General features: G+C 39.3%; 5 protein-coding genes across 22 annotated transcripts in view; 2 read left to right on the top strand and 3 right to left on the bottom strand.

Annotated features, from left to right (window-relative positions):
• Positions 1-201: 201 nt before the first annotated feature.
• Positions 202-2,648, top strand: LOC117231957 (cytochrome b-c1 complex subunit 2, mitochondrial). The gene is made up of 7 exons (XM_033491001.1): positions 202-356; positions 756-892; positions 970-1,161; positions 1,241-1,457; positions 1,540-1,971; positions 2,039-2,260; positions 2,358-2,648. Exons 1-7 carry the CDS (start codon positions 312-314, stop codon positions 2,442-2,444), a joined length of 1,332 nt encoding a protein of 443 aa, XP_033346892.1. The 5' UTR covers positions 202-311; the 3' UTR covers positions 2,445-2,648.
• Positions 2,470-5,186, bottom strand: LOC117231954 (nucleolar protein 11). The gene is made up of 4 exons (XM_033490986.1): positions 4,777-5,186; positions 4,161-4,692; positions 3,053-4,083; positions 2,470-2,950 (listed from the first exon to the last, which is right to left on the bottom strand). The coding sequence occupies exons 1-4, from the start codon at positions 4,906-4,908 to the stop codon at positions 2,822-2,824; spliced, it is 1,824 nt and encodes a 607-aa protein (XP_033346877.1). The 5' UTR covers positions 4,909-5,186; the 3' UTR covers positions 2,470-2,821.
• A 362-nt stretch (positions 5,187-5,548) lies between these two features.
• LOC117232491 (protein APCDD1-like) lies at positions 5,549-9,112 on the top strand. The gene is made up of 5 exons (XM_033491865.1): positions 5,549-5,928; positions 6,298-6,439; positions 6,862-7,093; positions 7,179-7,592; positions 7,769-9,112. The coding sequence occupies exons 1-5, from the start codon at positions 5,886-5,888 to the stop codon at positions 8,735-8,737; spliced, it is 1,800 nt and encodes a 599-aa protein (XP_033347756.1). The 5' UTR covers positions 5,549-5,885; the 3' UTR covers positions 8,738-9,112.
• On the bottom strand, positions 9,091-10,171 carry LOC117232497 (60S ribosomal protein L34-like). The gene is made up of 4 exons (XM_033491877.1): positions 10,072-10,171; positions 9,838-9,909; positions 9,298-9,495; positions 9,091-9,221 (listed from the first exon to the last, which is right to left on the bottom strand). The coding sequence occupies exons 2-4, from the start codon at positions 9,900-9,902 to the stop codon at positions 9,128-9,130; spliced, it is 357 nt and encodes a 118-aa protein (XP_033347768.1). The 5' UTR covers positions 9,903-9,909; positions 10,072-10,171; the 3' UTR covers positions 9,091-9,127.
• A 5,876-nt stretch (positions 10,172-16,047) lies between these two features.
• LOC117231509 (ephrin type-A receptor 5) overlaps positions 16,048-22,247 on the bottom strand; it is a 59,737-nt gene continuing 53,537 nt past the window's right edge. For 8 of the 18 annotated variants that reach the window (XM_033490038.1, XM_033490054.1, XM_033490106.1 and 5 more), the window contains 2 exons: positions 18,301-18,375; positions 16,049-16,505 (listed from right to left, as the gene is read on the bottom strand). In XM_033490038.1, coding sequence (XP_033345929.1) covers positions 16,241-16,505; positions 18,301-18,375 — 340 coding nt within the window. In that variant the 3' untranslated portion in view covers positions 16,049-16,240. Of the gene's footprint in view, positions 16,506-18,300; positions 18,376-20,513; positions 20,863-22,247 lie in introns of those variants that run through there. The other 10 variants (XM_033490072.1, XM_033490114.1, XM_033490145.1 and 7 more) reach the window with 3 other exon arrangements.

Below are 22,247 nucleotides of genomic sequence, written 5' to 3'. Positions count from 1 at the left end.
TATCACAACGAAAGTTATATTTCCTTCTTGTATCTATTATCATAATAAGAATAACTATGCAGAAAAGAAGAAAAGTTATAGTATTATTTATTATCCTCATTTGATCATCGTATTTTCATTTAAAATAATTTAAATTGACGCGCATTCTGCGCTCGCTGAACATAGCGACACCGATTGATATCACAGGAGTTGTTCCCACTTGACGAAACTATATGTTAGCTGATATATGCTGACTGCGATCTATAGTCTTGTAGTTCAGCAGTACCATTTCATATTATCCTCTTAAAGAGAGGTTTTCTGGAAACGAGGAGATGGTTAGCTCAGTTATGCGGTCTTCTTTGCTACGTAGTCCTGCGGTAATAATAATTCTCTTTTCTCTATCTTTTAATTGTTAATTGACGTCGTTTCGTATTCATTAAAATAAGATCAGTCATTTAGCTGTTATGTAAACGACTTGATACTGTTCTGAATGTCAATTTCTGTCGTACTGGTTACATAGGCCAAGCTATTAATTAACTATATTAAATAGTTAAAACTATAAAAAAAAAACTAAAATCTTCTTTTTGTAATTAAACTTCAATTTTTTTCCCTCTTATAACTTTTCAATGGTCATTTTTACAACAGCCTTCTTTAACTATAAGTACATTTTGAGAATGGTTTACTCTTCTAAAACTTCGAAATCTTCTATTAAAGAGATTTAGAAACATTAAGGTAACTGTTTATTAAGATTAAAAACAAATTTTATTATGTATTAGGTCAGACATTATGCAGTTGCAGCAACCGCACCAAGTTCTTCTACAGCAACTCCTGAAATTAAAGTTTTAAACAATAAAGTTACTATTGCTGCTTATGATAACAATTCTCCAATTGCACAGGTGTCCATTGTTTTCAGGTATTTGAAATCTAAAAAAATTGTTCACATATGTTGATTGTAATATTTCTTTCGTCATATGAGTATTTAATGTATAGAGCTGGATCAAGAAATGAAACTTATGATACACAAGGTACAGCACATCATTTACGGATAGCTGCAGGATTAGGTACCTCTGTTTCAAGTGCTTTTGCCATAACAAGGAATATTCAACAGCATGGTGGAAATTTAATAACCACTCTTGATCGTGAAAGTATAGCGTACACATTGCAGATCACTAGAGACAATCTGTAAAGTTTCTTTTATGTTGTTTTGTTATTAGCGTTAAAATAAACCTTTCACTATATACCATTTCCTTTTTATCAATAGGGCAGATACTCTTCAATATCTAGAATGTGCTGCTACTAAGCAGATCTTTAAACCATGGGAAGTACAGGATCAGTTGCCTCGATTAAAATATGAACTTGGTTCCTTATCTGATGCAGCTTTGGTAATTGAATTATTGCATAAAGCAGCTTATCGTAGTGGACTTGGATATTCTCTATTTTCTCCAGAACATCAAGTAGGCAAAATTAATTCGGAAGGTGTAAGTACAATTATCATAAAATAACTTTGACAAATAATGACATGTCCTTATTGCTCAAGTATATTCTATTTCTTATTTAAAGCTATTACATTTTGTCAATACTTGGTGTACTGCACCTAGATGCGCAGTTGTTGGCACTGGTGTTTCATTAGCAGAACTTAGTGCTTTGGGATCAAATTTAAGTGTTGAATCAGCAGATAATGCAAATGAACCAACCAAATATTATGCTGGAGAAGTTCGTAAAGAAACTACATCAAGTTTAACTAGTGTAGCAATAGCTGTAGAAGGTGTATCGTTAAAAAATGAGAAAGAAGCTTTAGCATGTGCAATACTGCAAAGAGCATCCGGTAACGGACCGAGAGTTAAGTGGGGATGTAGTCCAAGTTCGTTACAGAAACAACTTTCGGGTATTGCAGGATCAGAGCCATTTGGCTTATCAACCTTTAATGCTAGCTATACTGATTCAGGACTTTTCGGTGTCGTATTATGTTCAACATCCAATGTAGTAGGATCTGTAAGTGGTACAGAATTTTATAATTATAATAAATATTATTTTAATATTAATTTTCACGTTACTATAGTTGACAAAAGAAGCTGTCGAATGGTTGAAATCTTTAAAAATATCTGAAAGTGAGGTTGCTCGTGGTAAAAATATATTAAAAACTGAAGTTTTGGATGCAGCTGATAATGCACTTTGTTTATTGGAAAGTATGCAACAACAAGCTCTGCTTAAAGGGCAAGTCTCCTCACCAGTATCAATAGCTAATGCCATTGATAAAGTTTCCACGTCTGATGTTAAAACTGTGCGTATATCAATAATATAATTTTTATTTGCAGGTTATAATACGTTTTTTATATTCTTCAACTGTACTTGTTACATTAACAACAAATATTTTCCAGGTGGCTGACAAACTTGTCAAAGGAAAATTATCTATAGCTTCCCTTGGTAATTTGAAAACTGTACCATATCTTGATGAATTAAAATAAACTTAGTAGCTTTTCGTTCGAAGACAGAAATGACACGAAATTGATACCAGTTCTTTCCAAAATTGTGAAGATTGAGATTAAGATATATGAAAGTTACCAATCCCAATCGGCACGAGATATTTAATATCCATGTGCATTTTGTTTCAGTAACTGTGTAACTCTGTAGATATGAATAAAAATAAAAATTCTTTATTTCCAGTTTTACTTTTTATATGTTTTAACGGCGTATGTGTTATTAAATTTGTCGTTTATATATACATATTTATATATGAAAATATTTTACAATTTCATTTACACATCAATGGTAATGAAAGAAACTATCAATGTTAAAAATGTTTGCATATGTACGTGTAAATTATGAATGGAAACTTTGTATTTTAATAGAGTTTTATTTCTTCTATCGTATAAAACTTGTTACGATTTTTTTGTAATGATTTCGATGACTTGCCACTAATCGTTCTTTTTAAAATGGGCCTCATATTTTCCATATCCTTGAATACTTGCAACTGCAAAGAAATTTTGAAAATGAATTAACGAAGGTCAATAAAGAAGACAAAATACTTATTGAACAATTATTAAAGCAATTACACTATTTTGTGTGAACTTACATGGTCGTCTAAAATATAACTGAGTTTATTAAGTAGCACCGAAACTTCTGGATCTCGTGATAACACGTAATGTTGATAATGAGACTCTAACAAAAGACTAGACCATTCATATAATTGTTTGTCAGTTGGTTGCTGTATAACATCATGACAAAAATCTTGAGTGTCCAATTTTTGTATTAAATATTGCAATAATCGAAGTATTTCATCAAAATTTAAACCGCTCCTAAGATAAGACGACAAAGAAATGTCGGAATAAGTAAGACTAAAAATTTTATCAAGAAAATCATTTCTTGAATGTGGGTTTCTGACAGTTGAGAAATCATCGGTTGTGCCATTTTGTAAAGGTAAAAACGTTTCATCAGGATTTCTTAACGAAAATATTAAGAGGTCGATTAGTAACTTTTCTGGTAAATCTTTCAAATTATTCAAACACCATATAATTGCTTCAACATTTTTCGACTCGATTAACTCCGGAATCAATATTTCTTGTATCGCGGCATCGCTCAATCCTTCGTGTATATAAGACGATATTTGTTTAGAAAGCTTTTTTGAAAGCTTTTGCATTGGTTGTTTAATAATAGTTGATCCGTTCTTTTCCCATTGTGCTACTGTTGATTCTTGTATTACAACAATCTCATTATTATCTGTATTCTCATCATCATTTCTGAAATTCAAAGATGATCCAAGCAAAGTTGCTATTTTTTGAGGAGCAAGATGATAAGGAGCAATCGCTAAATGTTTATTAGCAGCAAGCAACAACTTGTCCTCGATTTTCCACAGCTTTGCATCTTTTGTATACAATTTTAATTTTTGAGCAGCTTGTATCAGTTTAAATTGTACATTATAAATCATTAACACAGCCCCCTCTTCAGAAACATCAGCCCCATAAACTGCCACAGTTGCCTCATTTAGAGATGTCATAACTACTGGATGTTTGGTATTAATGTTATTGATAATACCAATTAATGTACTTAAAGCAGCTTCGTTGTTTGTTTCCATTAAAGGATGACTATACAATCTACCATGCGACCCTGAAAGCAGAAAATAAATATAAAATACGCATAATTTTAAAAGGGATTAAAGATCTAAGAACAACATTTACACTTACACAATGTTAGAAGACAAGCTATGTTTTTAGCTTGCAATACAGCATGACCAACTAACTCTTCCGATCTTCGCTTCAACTCCAATCTTTTGACACAATTTGTTTCTTCAGAATAGGTATCATTGTTAAGTTTAACTATAACACAGTTATAAGTTCCTTCAATTTCAGTTAACATACACAAACTTATTTTGTCACCAGTACGGATCAAATAACAATCTAAAATTTTTTCATTGACGTTTAATAATCCTTCTTTGGACCAAGATTTTCTGTTTTGTATAGCTGTTTCTAGTGAAGCACTAGCTCCGTCCTTGCGTACCAATACAGGTGGACAGTCTTCACATGTAACAATGGTATGCAAAGGAGACTGAAACTTATAGCCTTTGATGCTATTTAAATCTGTTTCTTCGGCAGTCCAAAGACGTATTTTTTTTTCATTAAATACCGCAGCATACTGACAAGTTGTTTCATCATAAATAACTTGCGTCGTTAGTCGATCTTTACTGGTCCAACTACTCAATTGTTTTAAATCCTGTAGCTGTAAAACACATTATATCACTTATAGTTAACAGAAAATTGATTGATTGTAATATAAACAAATGTTATTAATATAATAATTTACCTTATACCGAATTACAATATTTCTCCCTAATGTTACGATTGCACACCCGCTATCCGAATCTCTTTCAACACCTAACAAATTTTGTTGATCGATAAGCGGACATAGCGTATAATACGAAAAAAGTTTTGCCATCTCGAACTTATTAAAACAATTTTTTTTTAATCACGTGCTCGAAGACTCAAAACGAAATGGCATACATTTCACTTGTAATTAACGTTTGGTTTTGAAGTTTCGACATCTTCATTAATGACACTGAATATATTTTTTCAATAATCTCAATTTTTAATTTTATATTAAAATATTTTCACTCGGATGATAAAATAATAGAATTCAATTGTTATTATAGAAATAAGTTGTGAAATCCAAATAGGTTAGTTTATTCTGCCATCTCTAGCAAGCAAAATACAACGCCCCCGTATTCTGAAACACGTACTATGTTCAGTTCTTAATTTAAAAAATAATGATTCATATGAATTACTTATATCGTTTTTAATTCTTTCAACAAAGTATTTAAGTAGAAGATTCCTAAAACACTTTTGCAAGATATATTGGAATTTTATTAAATCCTATCATTTTTAAATAAAGTTTAATCGGCGCGATTAATTATCAACTATCATTAATATTATTTTGAAAACTGGATAAGGAAAAGGATAAATATACTACAGAGAAATCTTTTTTTTTAAATACTATCATAGGCAGAGAAATATTTGATAATTAAGAATCTTATCAGTGCTACTCGAATTAAACTCGACCAATTTAAATTCAATTTTTCTTTCAACACGTAAATGCAAATTAAATGCTTAACATTGTAGATAGTAGATACATCTACCACTTATGTCCACTACTCAGTTGGACGAAGAAGGTCGGGAAGGGATAAAGCTATATATATTGAGGGTGACTTGAACAATACTTGAGTTCGTCCAGATCATTCAGAAGGAGTTTTAAGATAACAAAGCAATTTTTTAGCAGATTAGTATAATTTTTAAAATAAGAGTATAATTTATTCATATTTTTGTCTAGGTTGGTGTAAAAAAATTTCCATCTCAGCAAAATTTATTTTCGCTGATAAATAAAATATCTTATCCTGTAAACTTTCGCTGTGATCAAGAATGCAACCGTTGATCACTGTTCCTTTTTTATGCCTGTTTATAGGTAAGTTAATTGAAGCATATTTCATAGATGGTGTTATTCCAACGATTAATTTTATCATTTATCATAACGAGATCAACTCTTATATTGAGATCTTTTTTAAAATTTACTTAACATTCTTCTACTTCTGATTGATACGCGTACCTTGGGCAGCTGCATAACATCACGAAGTTCATCGTATCTCGCTGTCGATCCGATTGGAATACCAATCGAAAAGACAGAAAAAGACGGGTGTGGAAACGTAAATGCGGCAGAACATAAAATTTTATCGTCTCCTTCACATTTTCTTTGTCACGAGATTATAATTTTGTCAGGATCGTTGAAACCTTTGAAATCATTTGATCTTTTGCTCTACGTTCTCTTTATTCTTAGGGTTCGATTATACAGTTTCTCTAGAATCCGAGACGGAGAATGATAATTGCGAAATGATGATGAAAAGAATTGATTCTGATGACAAAGCAGCTGTTACCGATAATACACCATCTAGACTGCATTCGACGTGGATATCCCACGAGTAAATATTTCTATAATACTTTTTGCCCTTTCGGAATCAATGGGATAATACATACCATTACGATAACTTTTAAAATGGTTACGCATATTATAATACTTCGTATACTTTAATTTATCATATACGTTTTGTGCATTTTTATATCTTTAAATTCCTCATAAACACATTAACACCCATAGTCTAATTGTAATTTCTTGAACATTATTGAGATCTGTCAGAACGTAGCATCTTATTGCAAATGGGACTGCATATCTCATTTAAAAAATTAAATTAAATTTAATTATTTGGAGTTTGAGCGTTTTATCATTCATATTATTATATTCATTATTTCACAAAAAATTCATCCAGAGAGGGATAAACTTGGCTGCATCTTGAATTTATTACGAATGTTTTCGACATCAAAATCGACATTATTGTTTCTTCAGGTGTGAAATACGAGCTGGTCCAAAATATATCATAAGGAAGTATAATTTTTTTAAGAACGACTCGTTTCTTCTATTACAATATCATTACGACGAAGAGTCATGCAGCATCGCAACGTATACTGTCGTAGCACGCGGTTCCGTTAAGATTTTATCCCCATCTATCGCAATTCCTGGTGCTACGGAAACTAGCGTACAATTGGATTCGGTTTACTTGATACCACTTAATAGACAGGTAGGTAGATGAAGTGTTCTTTCGATGTTGCAGGATGCAAGATCAAGCGACACAGAGTTTTTATACTTTTAAATTAAATTATCAGGTTGCTCATAAATTTGGACGTATCATGAACGCAAGTTGCGGCGGCACCGAAACAAAGTGGCGTCCTTATCTAGCGCAACTCATTTACGAACGATCCATGAATTTTTCATCACCCACAGACTTAAATATGTACGATTTGAATTATAATTCTCTTCAAAGTCGTCTATTACGGCCGAAAAAACAGCATACGATGAATTGTTTGGAATCGTTCGAAATCGATTTCTCGGAATTAAATGTACTCCGAGTTGAAATAAAAAGACCTAATATCGTTACGAAGAGCGAAGCGATCGGTAAAAGTAAGATGCGTGAAAGGATCGAACTATTACTTGGTGGAGTTGCTCGAAATGCCCGTTCTCAGAAAACACAACAAAAGCCGAAACGTTTGCAATCTACATCCTTGCTACGCGCCGATACGGCAAGTATGCTTTATCGATAGACAAGGAATGGCATAAAGCAGTTCTCTTGTGTTCTTAGCTTCCATTCCTTTAATTGAATTTATAAAAATATGAATTTTACACAGATATCCGCAGTTTACTTATCGATAACGCAATTTATCTAATAACTTTAATCGGAATGTTTTTAATATCGCAGGCTACTGACTGTCCGATTTGTGGAAGTGTATATCGCGCAACGGAGTACAGTCCACCTTTATTTCATCAAGCACCACCACTTCCAGCAGTGATCGGCGGTCTTTGGTTAAGTGTTAGATGTGAAAGCATCGATGGAGGATTTTGGTCTAAGAGATTCTTTCGGATTTATTCCGATAATAGCAGGTGGTTCGCGCGTTGGAATTACTATGGTGATTCCGCATGTTCCAATTCGTTGTATTCGATTAACGCGGCAGGAACTTATGTTCAACGTGCTGTTCGACAAAGACGAGATGTTAAAAACTCAAACGTAAAGACACTCAATACGGAAGATTTGGAAAGAATTCAGAAAAATCTAAAGTTGAACGTTTATCGTCATTTATTTCAAGATACAGAAGAATTGAACATATTGGAATCAAAACGAAGGCAAAAGATGAAGATTCAGAAACAGGAATCCACCGTTGATGCTTTTCAGATCCAGAAAGATAACACCTTACTTTCTGGAACGACTGAATTAGAATTACGAATTCTCGAAAGTTTATTAATACCTCTTAGCAATATGGTATCGACCAGTTGCGAAGGAACTACGAAAGAACTTAAACGTATAAGAAACGAAGCGGGTATATGGTCAAAAAATTGCATGTTCCGTACGGGTTTCCAAGCTCCTGCAACTTTGAAATTTAAAGCAAGAATTGGTCTCGATTGGAGAGGGGATTACACTCTGCTTTTAGCATCATGGAAGGATGATCTTTGGGAAGCTCCTCTTCGTCAGTGTTCCGAACTACCTTCGCGAAATCATTTTCGAGAATCCAGGCCCTTGCCTCTTTTTCGAAGAGGAAATAGGTACAACCGATTCAGTCGATACACGAGGAACTGGTTTCTTTCTTCATTTGCTATGTGTCTTTCAACAAGTTCCTTGCTCATACACTCCACAGTTTTACTTCTTTTATATCGATTACATTTCGTTTACTGATGATAAAATTCAAATTATTTTCTTCCAAAGATCTTTAATCATAAGAATAGAAAACGGAACAGGGTATATTTTGTAATTAAGAAAAAGATCGTGTATAAGTAATATGTAGACGAATGATGAAACGAGTAATGGCAATATATCGTATACCTTTATGCTTTAAATTTTGAAAGAATTTTGAAACATTTGATATTGATAGTCGATAGTCTCGATCGATGATAGACTCTTCAAACTATAATGTTTTACAACTACGTGAATACACATGTATCAATATATGGTAAACAAAAGAAAAGAAAAAAGCGCAGATGCGAAGTAACTGTTATAGTTATAAGAAAATAATTCGCGCCACATTGTCCTTTTAAATATATTTTATTTAATTATTAAAAAGAAAAATTATTTTTCTGCTTTCTTCAATTTTGCAAACGCATGTGTTTTCATCACCTTTATGACAATCTTCTGTTCTTCAATGAGGAAAGCACGAACGATTCTACAAACAAAGGTCCAGAAGAATAACGAATAGTTCAGATAGTTATCTCACGTAAATAAAGGAAATCGAATTATACCTTTCTTTGACGCATTTGTGACAAAGAACGCCACCATATACACGTTTGACAGTCTTTTTTCGTCTGCACATTCGTGACCTTTCCATAGGTCTGGCTGGTTGAATACCCCTCAATTTGTCTTTGCATTGACCGCATCTTGGTATCTTCTTGGGTTTCTTAAGATATTGATATACTAATTTTCCTCCGGGAGTACGCACACTGTAAATTTATAATACTGTCACTATTTCTCAGACGCAATTTGACAGTGAAACACTATCTACTCGTTGCGTAGTGAAATATTTTGTTTTTAATGAACCGATTAAAGTAGCGTATAATTAAAGGAAAATGTTATTTTATATTCGATGAAAACACTATTATGCGACTTTAAATAGGGCACATGTGAATTTCACGTGTAAAAGTAAACCAAAACATAACCTCAAATGATCAAATGTTTATATTCTTCGAAGTTCTATAGGAAATTTTTAACAACGTAAATATAATACAATAACGTGTCTAATGCAATAATACACTAGTTATATTTTAAAGAAACCAGATACTTACACGCGTCTCCTGTTACTCTTTGTATTGTATGACAATCGACGTCGGTAGGTTAGTCGCTGTACCATTTTGCTTCTGAAATATATATTCGTTTCTTAGCAGAAAGGTTCGTTCATATGATAATAAATTATATCGTTAAAGAGCATCGATTTCAGAGCAATTGCAAAAACAACTTCGTTTTCAAGGATTAATCTGGATATTACGGGTATTAAAGTAAAATATAAAATTCGAACGAACCTTTAGTAGATCCAAGCGGAAAAGGAAACGACAATATCGGGCAATTTTATTGTACGCAAGCGTGATCTCGAAACAGCACTGCCCTCTAGCGCTAAATAAGTAGAAATATTTCGCCATAAACGAAAAGCATACCAGAGAAATATTAGATCAAGGGATTCTTTTTTAATGTATTCAAATCTAGTATGCACGGTGCAAAGGGCGAAACACATTGAGAATGTTTTTACACAAAGCAGGTTTTAACAGACCTTCGTGTAAAATTAAAATCAGAACAAAATAATTAAACAGATATGCGAGTACCAAATTTAGGTGATAATATTTAACACGAAGGCATTAGGCTAGATAAATCTTAAGTTAGAGAGTAGAGTCATAAGGAGGGACAGAAATTTACACAGAAATTACTCTCTTTAAACGTTCCCGTTCGACTGCTAAAGTTAAGCAATGTTGAACACTTGGTTGGCTTCTTTTTATTTATTTTATTATATATTACATATTACACATTTTTATTATATATCACGCATTTTGAAATAAATATTAAGTACCAGTTACAAGATTAAAATTATCATTGTAATTTAGAACGAAAAAGGTGGAACCAACTGTTACTGTTGTCTTTGTCGCGCGCGCACTATCGTGCTCCTTGTCTAACACAACTCTTCCACTCCACCGCACAACTATTTGAGAATATTCCACGTCTACACTTCCGGCGTCTACGCTTTATTCTACTTCCAGGACTGCAACAATTTTTCCCAAAAAAAGAATAATTATCCAAAATTCGACGAAATAGAAGCAGACGTCTGTCTGTCCTTGTCCCACAGTAACGCGGTCCTTGCTTACGACTAGGATCGTCATCTATCGGATCCGGTTGGAACTGCGAGAAAGTAACAAGAGCATACAATGTGCGAGGAGGTGTCTTACCTTCTGTTAGACAAGGAGCGCACCACCGCGCGATAAGTACAGACGTACGTCTCCAAATCTGTCAAACGATCCTTAATTATTCGACGACTTCAAAAGTACACGAATATTTCTCGGATAGATAGTAATTAGCGAACATTAGCCGGATTAGAGGGAGATGTCTGTCCATGTCGCGCAATATCGCACTCCTTGTCTACGGACAAACCACGCGCTGTCATCTGTGTGACGAAGCTGGAACACGAAGTTGGAGTGTGCCGGGATAGATGGCAATCCTAGTTTGTTCGCGGACAAGAACTTGTCTTTCACACGGCATAAGTCTGTCCTTGTCGCACAGTAGTACGCTCCTTGTCTAACAAGAGGCGAGATACCTCTTCGCACGTTCTATGTTCCTGTTACTTTTTCGCGATTCGAACCGAGTTCGATAGATGGCAGCATATCAAGTAAGTGGTCGTAGACGAGGAACGCGATATTGCGCGACAAGGACAGCTACATGTTCCCTTCTTACACCAAAGATCCATCGAACTGGACGATTAATCGCTCCTTTTTTTACAGCAATTTCGTACAGCTTTAGAATCGACCGATGAAGAGTGGAATTCTATGCAATTTTGTATCTTTGAGCTTCTTACGGTTGCGTAAAAGATTCCATAGCCTTAATTTTTAACGATCGCCGAGTTAAGGAAAGGAAATCGGACAATGTAAACGAATGGAACTCGTTCGGTTCCAATGGGTCGGGTAAGAATGACTGGTGGTTGTTTTACATCGTATAAGGTATATTATTTATTATATCTTATTTACATTCAACATCGTCTTGACAACACCATAGGAAAAATGTTTTTAGACACGTTCCAAAATTTGTCGACATTAACTCTCTTATTGCATCTGTCGCGCTTTGTCGCTTCTTTCGTTTTATACAATGAATCGAGGACACACGATGGTGATTCGCTGAACCAATTTATCGTAAAAACTCAGTTCGATGAGTATACATAAATTATGATGCGTGTACATGATAGTAGATGAGCTATTTATAATATATACGGGACGGTACCTGTGTGCTTTGTCTTCTCGCGAATTTAATATATGTTTTCTTCTTTCTTTATTTTATCTTTTTTTTTTTTTTTGTTTGCTTTTCGTTTCCGAAGCAGGTACTTTGACAAAGTTCGCTGTTAAACAGACTGTTAAAAAGGCAAAAGAAAAAAGAAAAAAAAGTTGGGAAACGAATCGAAAAGAGAATCGAACGATGTGCACGTAGATCGCTTAAAAAACGCTTAACTAATCGATAACATAACTGCTTAGAGACTCGACGATCGTATCCATGATGCTGTATCTCGCTTTTTTTTTCTTTTATCCTTTCGTCTCTTTTCATACGGCGGTCAGAGTTTTTCGAAAACAGCGAAGTAAGGAAAATAATGATCTGTTTTTCTTCTCTTATCTTTCTTTCGTCCCCTTTCGTACGATTCTAGTAAGGTAAATAGATAACCTACCACGGTTAGAACGTCCTTTCTTTTTTTTTTTTTTTAATTTAGTCTGATCTCTAAACAATAAATAAGGCTTTCTTTGTTTTTAATAAATAGTAGTACAGAAGCGTTAATCGAGTAAAAGTATTTAAGTAAAGGAGCGTCCGAGGAGGATGTGTTCAACGATTTCTCATTCGTTTGCTCGTCGCTGCGTTTCCTCGTTAGAAAGAGTAACGATTACTTAAAAGAAAAAGAAAAAAAAAAAAAAAAAGAAAAAGTATCGATACAATCGTAACTAAAAATAAAGGAAAGAAGGCGAATATAAAGGAAAACGATAGGAGAGGAAACGCAATTGAAGCGTCGTGGGCGTGAATCGAAGTAAATTTTGATTCGGATTACGCAATTATTTTTCCTATCGCTTTTCCTTCTCTCGACGTTTTCGCACCTTGAATTCTCGTCTCTTACAAAATAAGAAGCGCCCTGCGTATTAGAATCGGAGAGTGGAAAATACAGGGAATCAAAGTACGCAAATGACGTGGTTCTCGAAGAAGTAGAAGTAGAAGTAGAAATAGAAGAAGAAGAAGAAGAAGAAGAAGAAGAAGAGGAAATGCGATCGAAAAGACTCGAGAAACAGAGACAGGCTGTAGGCAGGTTCGAACGCGAAAGACTCAAGTGAAATGGAAAAGGTCTCTAATAAGATATCTTTTACGCTCTAACTAATTATCTTCTGCTCGTTTCGTGCCTACGATCGTGTAATATCGACAGAGATCTATGAAATCTAAATATTAATTCACTGAAACTATCGACATTCTCAAAACTTCAGGTCGCACTCGCAGGTTCGTCGCTAGACACAAATAGTTACAGCTGAAAGTTTTTAAAATCTTCTTTCTCTCTTTTTTTCTCCTCTGGCGGAGTCCCGGCCGAAATTTCCCTCTCGTTCGATCGGTTTTTCGTATTTCTAAAAATTCGTCCGAACGCCACGCTGCGACGTCGTATCGTCGCGCGCCGTTTCTCCTCCGTCTCGATTCGGTTGGGACTCCACCCGACTTTGTCCTCAAAGTCTCACGCTTTACCTTTTGCTTCTCGTTTAACTTTTAATACGAACATTTAGGAAGATAGCGCTATCGATAATTAATATTTTCTGAAATTTGTTAACATTCTCTATATAAAAATCTGCATTTGCGTGTATTCGCTTATTGCTTCTTAATCGTCGCCATTCTCAGTAGCTTCTCGTTCTCTTTCTCTCCTAAATGGAGGGTGCGCGTTCGCCACGCGACCTTTCGCCCTTCAACGCGAAACGGAACGCGGACCGAACCGGACCCTCCAGCATCTCCCTTCGCGTTTTTCCAGTTCCAAACGGAACGATCTCGCGTAACGATCTCCTAACGGAGAGGCGCGACGCGCACCGATGGATCCAGCCGAACCAACGAATCGAGTTATTCCGCGTTCTTTCGCGCGCCAGCAATTTCGTCCATCGTGGCGTCCATCGGCTCCCTTTTCCCAACTATATATCTCTAGCGTAATTCGTTAAATTAAGAATACAAATTTCCCGTGGCTCGGCCGACTTGGTCGCGCGAGCGTTCGCCGGTTTCAACGGGCGTCTGCCAGATCGTCGTCCGTCTGGCGAGGCAAGCAGTCTTTGCGATCAGCGAACGTGCATCCAACAAAAGACACGGACCACCATCCATCGTCGCTATTATTTATCGGATGTTATCGCTACGCGCGCACGCTGCGGCACGGACGTTGCGTCTGCGATGCGAAACGATTGGAAACCGCTCGTACAAAGGTAAATCCGCGTGTCCGTTTTCGCGTCGGCGTCGTCGCGAAAACTTTTCCGCATCGACCTCGCGCCCAACATCTTTCGCTCGTCGTTGCTTCGAAAAATTTACCCGCCACGCTCCTTCTCGCGCTTTCATCGTCCTTTTTTAAATCTTTCTTTTAAACTGCTTGATATGTTCACGGTGTCGAGGGACGCGTCTCGCGGTTTCTTTCCTTTCGGCTACTCGTTGCACGCTTCCACGATCGTTCCCAACAAATCTGTCCCGCATTACGCACCGTATAATCTATTTCTCTTTTAATAATATATTTAATAATATAGGGACCATTTTTCCTCGCAATCGACGATTACGCGCGATAGCGTGCGCCATTTCTTTCCCCTTTCGCGCAAAACATTTTCCCTCGTTCACGCACACTCTCTCTCTCACACACACACACACACACTTTCACTCTCTCTCTCTCTCTCTCTCTGGCTCTCGCTGTTTTCGCGTTATTGGCACATGTTCCTGTTTCGTTACTCGTTCCCTCTTCCCTTTGATCGACAGGTACCTATACAAATCGCGTATAAACGATATACTTATGATATAGGTAACGCGAAGGCAAGAATCCTCCTTTCTTCGAGCTTCGTCGTCGCGTTATTTAACATCTAGAGCAATTTCCGGCAATTTCGCTTTCAGTCTAGCGCGATTACCCGTCGCTCGTTCGATCGTTTCGCAAAAGCGGAGCGGAATGGCAACGCTTTTCGTATTCGTATATCTACATGCGTCGCGCGAGCCGCGCGTAACACGCGCCCTGCGTTTGTACATCGATCGAGCTTCATCGATAAGAGCTAGAAAATATTCGCTGCACGGGGGGGGTGGGGACGTAAAACGCGGCGCCAGACTCGCAGCGAGGACGCGTTACCCTGCTCGATTTCTCTCCCTCCTGTAAATGGCTACCTTACAAACGTATCGTTAGACCTGTGGAATCTTCGTTTCGGTTTCGTACGACCGATCGTTGCTCGAAAACTTTCGCACGGAGGAACGAAACGAGGGGCAAGCCGCGGGGCTCGTTGATACTTTATTAGGCCGTCTATTGGTTCGCGCGATTGGTCCGTACCGTAGAGACATTCGACGGCACGCATCGTGCGAGTCGTTGCAGGACCTGTTCACCGTTCGATTCGCGCCGCGTACGTTAGGAACTCACTGTGAAACGAGACAGCGACTTTTCGTTGACAGCGAAGAGCGTTTGGACCGAGAAACCGAGAAAGTCTGTGGCAAGACGGATCTTGCGCGTACGCGTGAGCAACGATTCGGCGCGCTGGGCAGTCTCGACGGTGAACAGGTTGGAAAAGTTCGGCTTCCGGGTAAGATCGACGTGGTCGGCTCGTCGCGCGACGTTCTCTAAATTTCATACGGCAGTGATCGTGCAGTGGCAGTTCGGTTGTTTTCGACGCGACGCCACGATCCACGGTGTTGGACAGCGCGCGAGAAAAATTGTCTAACGAGAGAAAGACGAAAGTCGATGGCGGACTCGTTCGCGGAGTCGCGATACACGTTTGTCGCGCGTTGATCCCGTCGCGATAGTCTCGTAAAAAATGCGTCGTACGTGGTTCGTCCGTCGAAGAAGATTCGCGCTAGTTTCGTTAGGCTAGGTTCGACGAGTCGCCGTCGCAGCGGCGTCGAACTTCGTCGTCTTCCATCCGACGTGGGAGGCGGCAACTCGAACGGATCTCCGGTGCTTTTTCACCGTTGGAATGTCTGCGATACGCGGTTCCTCGCCGATTCTGCCAAACTGGCGGCGGAGCTCGGCTCTTCCGGCGTCTTTTCGCGCTTCTCCCGTCGCTCGTGGCCTCGCGTTCGCGAACGAACGTTCCTTCTCTTCGAAGGAAAACGTCTATCGCCCTGACTAGGATGACGATGCTCCGGACCGTCGTGCCTTCGTACGATTCCGTTCAGAGGATGATCGACGCGAAAGCTTCTCGAACGAACGATGCGTTTCGTCGATGGAACGTGCAATCGAATCCTGCGTCGGTCGCAACGTCAACGCGATTAAACGAGAAAACCTTGCGAAGTGGCCGACATCTGTGCTCTGAGCGCTGTCACGCTGTTCATTATCTTCTTCTGGTGTCCGACCAACGTCACCCCGAGCGCCGTCAGCTCTTGCACGGTAACGCGCGCGGCCGCCTCCAAGGTAGTCACTCCGGATCTTTCGAAACTCTCCGCGTACCGTGACATCTTGATGGAAGCCAGCCACTCGCTGACCGAGGTCAGCTGCGTCAAGTCCACCGCGTCCGGCGCCAGTGGATTGGTGCCCCTGTCGAAAATTTCCTGTTACACTCGAATCCTTCGTTTTTCCGGGATATTAATAAAGGAATCCAGGGGAACACTATGAGCAACCAAAGACCTGAAATTCGTTCGAGCTTCTACAGGTCGTTGATCGGATTCTAAGGACAGAGCGGAAAGACGCAAGCGCTTTGATCTCCGATCGAGTCTCAGGGAAATTAGAAGACAAACCGATTTCCAATGGATCGTCGTTCTCATTCTGAAACGATCGGTTTCGATCGGAGAAGATCAGATCGGTTTTAAGCGACCGAACCAGAGAAACGCTTTCGTCTTTTCACCTTCGAACTGTAAAGAGCAATTTCAAGTCCATTTCGGATTCTATTATCGAAATATTTCTAGTAAGGAAGGATGGTGGTGGTGGTGGTGGTGGTGGTGGTGGTGGTCAGCCGTTTCGATGATCGCCAATTACATGGATCGTCGAAACAGCTACGCTCGTACTCAGCCCTAGATCTGTTCACACAAACGGGATCTATGTTATATCGAGTATATGTACACTAATATCCATCGGTTAGCAACAAGATACATGGACATTTTGATTCTCGTGCTCGCAGAAAGTCGTTCTCGCCGATGACGGAAAAATCGACTTTCTCGTAGAAGATCCACGTTCGCGATACGCGATTTATCGGACGTACGTAAGAGACATTCTGCGAGCAGAGTTGAGAAAAGAATTGGCAGTCGATAGGTGGTTGGTTAGGGTGAAAGAGCGTGATTCGGAATCGAGTTTCGGGGGTTCGCTACTCGTTTCTAGGAGAAGTTGTTCCATTGGTGTCATTTACCACGATAGATCTTTTACGGGCGGATTTACGGGTAGATACGGTATAAAACGGATGTTAAAAGGGCCGGTAAAATATCTTTATGTACACTTTGACCGAGGCTCGATAAGTTTTCACGACCGTGCCTGAGAGCTTCGCTCGATTCGCGCGTCGATCGGCTTACGACGCACGCGACCAGCCCGCCAACCAAGCTCTTGCTCGCACGCCGGAAAAAGTCGATCAAATATCGCGGTTACACAGGCGAGATCGTGAAAATTCGAACCTTCGTGGAACCGTTGCTAGCGATCGGTGATCGATGGTGACACGATGGTGAGAGTCGCTAATGACGGGTGTTATTACGTCGATGATATACACAAAGTTGAGAGATCAGCTGGACGTATTACGTAGACGTGAATGGATAATGGTGCGTATGAAGCAAGCAGTGCGATACGAACTAATAGGATACAAGCAGAGCAAATGCTGTCTACGTGGCAGCAATACTCATGGTGATTCGAACGAAGCGAACGGAGCAAAAAGGCAACGAATCGAATCCGTTGCACGCGCCTACACGCGTACGTGTAAGTCGCTTATCGTTGCAAGCCATGTCGACCAACTCCATAAATTTAAATCCATGGAAGAACGATAATTATCGGTACGTTCCTTTTTAAAATACACCGTGCAGTTTACAAGTATTTCTGCTATCTCATTCGGATAAGTAAATTTATCGACGTAAGATTTCTTCTTTGAAAACGTTCCATGCTAATTATGCGACTCGTTTGCGTAAACGCGAAATCGATAACTTCGTAAAAGGCCGAGTCGATGAATTTGTTTTCCGAGAGACTCGCACGGTAGGCGGTACTACGTCGTACGAATACTCGTCGATCGTGAAACATCTCGCCGAATAACTATTCTTTTTCTTGCCTTGTTGCTCCTCCTTCCCTTCGCACTTTCTTTACTTCTTTTTTTTTTTTTTTTTCTTTTTGGGTCGACTGAAAGCTGTTCTTGATTTTTTACCTTTTCCTCAAATGCACGTTGGAGGATGTCGACGAGGCGGGTGGGGGTGGGGGTGGAGCACCCCTTTCCCTGATTCTGACAATTGTTAGCATTTGTTAGTGCGATCGAGGTCACACACTTTGGCGTGTGTTTGCTTGTACGTGTGTTTGGTTTGCCTGTGTGTGTTTATGTGTATCGCGTACGTTTTCTCGTCTCATCTCTGCCCTGATTTCTCTCCAGTGTACCGCTGTATAGTGTGTTTGCGCAAGTGTGCGATCGTGTGCTCGCGCCAAGCTCGTTTATCGCGATTGTCAGCGTAAACTCTAAGGTAATTAGCGCGCATCGATTCGATTTCCGCGGGCGTAACGCGTCTAAGCTGATTGTCCATTTTGATTCTCGTCTCGAAAAAGAAAAATCGTTCGCGAATCCGCGAAACTTCGAAGCAGCGAAACCTTAACCACCCTCTTCGTTCGTCGTCCCGTTCTATCTTGCTTCCGTTCCATTTTTCCTGTAATGGTGTGTCGCGACGCGTTCCGCTATGATCGACCTTTCCTCCAGATTTTTCGCTATAACGTAGACGCGACGCGCGTATCGTCGCAAGAATCGATCGTCCCGGCGTGAAAACAACCTGGGATATCGCGTACAATTTCTCGGTACGGTTTTCCTTGACTTTTCTCGACTTTCAAGTAGAAAAATACTATTCTAATCTGGTCGAATGGTAGCTCGCGTGATTAAATGCTAATAAGTCTTTGCAGTTTCCTCTTTTTGTTGCGGTAAAAGTCGTGACGTTAATAAATACTATATCGATATATATATATATATATATATATATATATATATATATATATATATATATATATATATATATATATATCCGCTTCTTTACGATATATGTATATGTTTACGTATACTCCTGTGAGATATATATATATATATATATATATACACATTACGTATATCAAGAATTAGAAAAACATCTGAAAGACTATGACAACGCGTCTCGCGGTTAAAATCCTCTCTGCCCGTCCCTAAGCTTTCCCAGCTTAAACTCATTCTACGTATATTGCTATTCGTTGCTTCGATTCGTCCTCTATAAATTCTCGTTATATCTCTACCAAAAAAACTGCGGGGTACATATATATGTATGTATATATGTATATACTCTGATAAAATTTCCCATTTAAATCACTCTAACTAGAACCATAAATATTCTTTATGCGATCTCTACGTGGCAGCTAAGATGGATAAAATTCATCGCGCCTGGCGGTCGCTCCAACATCACATCGATAAAAAACACTTTTCTCTTTATAAATAAGTATACGTATCGTAGATTGCTTTGCTGACGATAATGAGTCTCGTATAATTCGAAAACCGTGAAAATCTTTCCTCTACGACGACTAATTCGCTACCGTTTTTTTTTTTTTTACCTACGTCTAAATACGCTCGCAACACAGTTGACAACCTAAATGTTTCCTTTACGAGAGAGCGATTCCCTACGGTAGAGAGAAACGCGCGAAAATCATCCTATCCGCGATTATTCCGCTTAAGGAGAGAAGCGTCCCTGTGCATCGTTCAACGTTCAGCAAAAACTGCGCGAGCGTTTCTTCGGCGAACGTCGACGGACGAAAAAAGCCAATCCGTTGGACCCGGTTGTCGTTCGACTAGCTGGGACGCGTACAACTTCGATCGTTGTTTGCACGGAAAGAAACAAGCAGGTCTTGCTCCGACTCTTCGGCAACTTTTTCATTCTACGAATTTCGCTTCAGCTTTCGACGAAACGACGATCGCGGAGCTCTGACCCCCCCCAAACGGAGACGCTGCGAGGAAAAAAAAGAACTGTAGACGTAAAGACTTTGTCGTTGATCGTTGTTAACCCTCTGACAGAATGGTTGACAGAATGGACGAAGAATTCGCATTCTTGCGTTTCCGGTACGTTCTGTCAATTCTCTATAATAGAAAAGTATATCGATAAACGCCGAAATTTAACACTTTCGTGTTCAAAGCCTCAAAGGCGTTGATATAAATTTCTAATTGATACTAATTTTTCATCGGATATTACAGCGTACGAATATCGCAACGTCGCTTTGCTACACCGTTAAAGGGTTAGAGATTATCAACAACGTTCCAGTTCAAATGCATCTGGCAACGCTTTCGACGCGAACATCGTCGATCGAAGATGTATGGAAATTTAGCAACGAGGCTTCTGATTTCTAGACGTTCACTCTAGACGAAACCGAAGAAGAGGCAGCACGAAGCACTTGTCTCTCTCTTAAGGAGAAAAAAATATGATCGATTCCGGTCGATTAACCGAAGTGTGTGAATGGGACCCAATTGGGATAAGTAAGCGGTGGCTGTTGTGGCAATGCGTGTGTCGCTGCGTGTGTGTGATAGTGTAAGCTACGGCCGGCTCCTGGTGGCATTACTGGAACGGCAATCGTCGACTGGGCTTGATGGGCCTGATGGCCGACTACGTCTACGAACGGACCCGTTGTCGCGGCTGGAATCGCAGCGGTCGCTGCCGCGGCCTGTGCGGCAGCCGCGTGGCTTGTGACATAGTACGGATTGTGTGCAGGTGGCCTCACGCTGTTGTTGTAGTTGTTGAGTTGTAGTTGGTGGTAGATGGTAGTTGTCGCAGTTGCGTTGGGTTGCAGTTCGTAGTCGGGTACCAAAGACACCACAAAACCAAAACCACAAAGAATTAGCCCAGAAAAAAAGGAACGTCGTCGGCAAGAGAAACTGAAATTTTTTTGGATCGAAGGGCACAGGGATGGAAACGACAGAGATTGATCCATCGATGTCGAAACGAATATGCGTAGTCCTTTCCTTCGGGTAAAGCGTCCTATCTAGAATTTTTTTATTTTTCAAGATGCGTTGAAACATTTCCAACCGTTCCAACCGTTTTCTACCTTTGAAGCAAAGTTACACGACATGGATATGAAAGCGATAAAACTTCAGGACATCTCGACCAAACGGGAGAGGAGAACAGGATTTCGTCGACCAGTCGATGGATCCAAAGTTCAAACGGGGAAAGGCGACGCAAAGACTTGTTCTATTTCGTTGGAAACTTTCCTCCGGATGTTTAACGACGAAATAGTGGAATTAACGATAATCGAATCGTCTCGAGGTACGACGAATCAATGAACGATCGAAATGCTTTTCTCCTTTCTTCGATCGAGAGAAAAATTTGACAATTTTTTCGCGATGTCCGCTGTTCTTAAAAACCACAAACACTTTCCTCGTATTCTTCATTAACGATCGTGTGCAACGATAAAGCGGTGCTGGCAAGACGTCCGACTCTCGAGTATCGTTTGATCTCGCCTTTGTTCGCCTTTTTTGTGTTTCGCGGTGGAAATAAGTGGAGGTAAGAGGACGAGGGTTTAAAGGCTCCAGGATTACAGAAACGATAAGCGCTAAAGCGATAAAAGCTCTCTGAAAGCCACCGCAGTACGATGCGCACTTTTCGCCGTTCTCTTGAAACGCGAACGAAAAATTATTCCGCGAAAATGATCGCGCGGAGACTTTCGTCCATAAATTAATTTTCCTCCCGACAAGTAATACGAAACAGAAACGGAAGGTAGGTAGTAGATCTTTTTGCACGTTCCAAAGGAAATTAAGCCGTTTTAATTAAGAGCAGAATTACGTGCGCAAAAGCCGCTTGTTATATGTTGTATATGGTCGCAAACTTTTTCGAACGACATTTTTCTCGCGCGTCGGACATTCAGCTTAACGAGATTACTAGCCGAGATTCATCGAAAATATGTGCTGTAAACAAGAAAAATCCAACAGAAATTTTTGTTTTCCGCGCGTTCTATTTTCTCGCGCTTCGTTGCTCGCGAAATCCTTTCTCGGTGTTTCTCTCTCTTTCAATTTGGCGTCGTTGAATTTCAAAGAGAACGAGATGCGAGGAAGCGGAGGCGCTGTACAAAATCAATTTTGACGACTTTGAGCTACGGGAAATGTACAAAAAA

Source organism: Bombus vosnesenskii, unplaced genomic scaffold (assembly GCF_011952255.1).
Source record: "Bombus vosnesenskii isolate JDL3184/JDL3185 unplaced genomic scaffold, Bvos_JDL3184-5_v1.1 scf7180000013263, whole genome shotgun sequence".
In the NCBI taxonomy this organism is placed as follows: domain Eukaryota; kingdom Metazoa; phylum Arthropoda; class Insecta; order Hymenoptera; family Apidae; genus Bombus; species Bombus vosnesenskii.
This window is presented reverse-complemented; position numbering and strand designations above follow the sequence as displayed.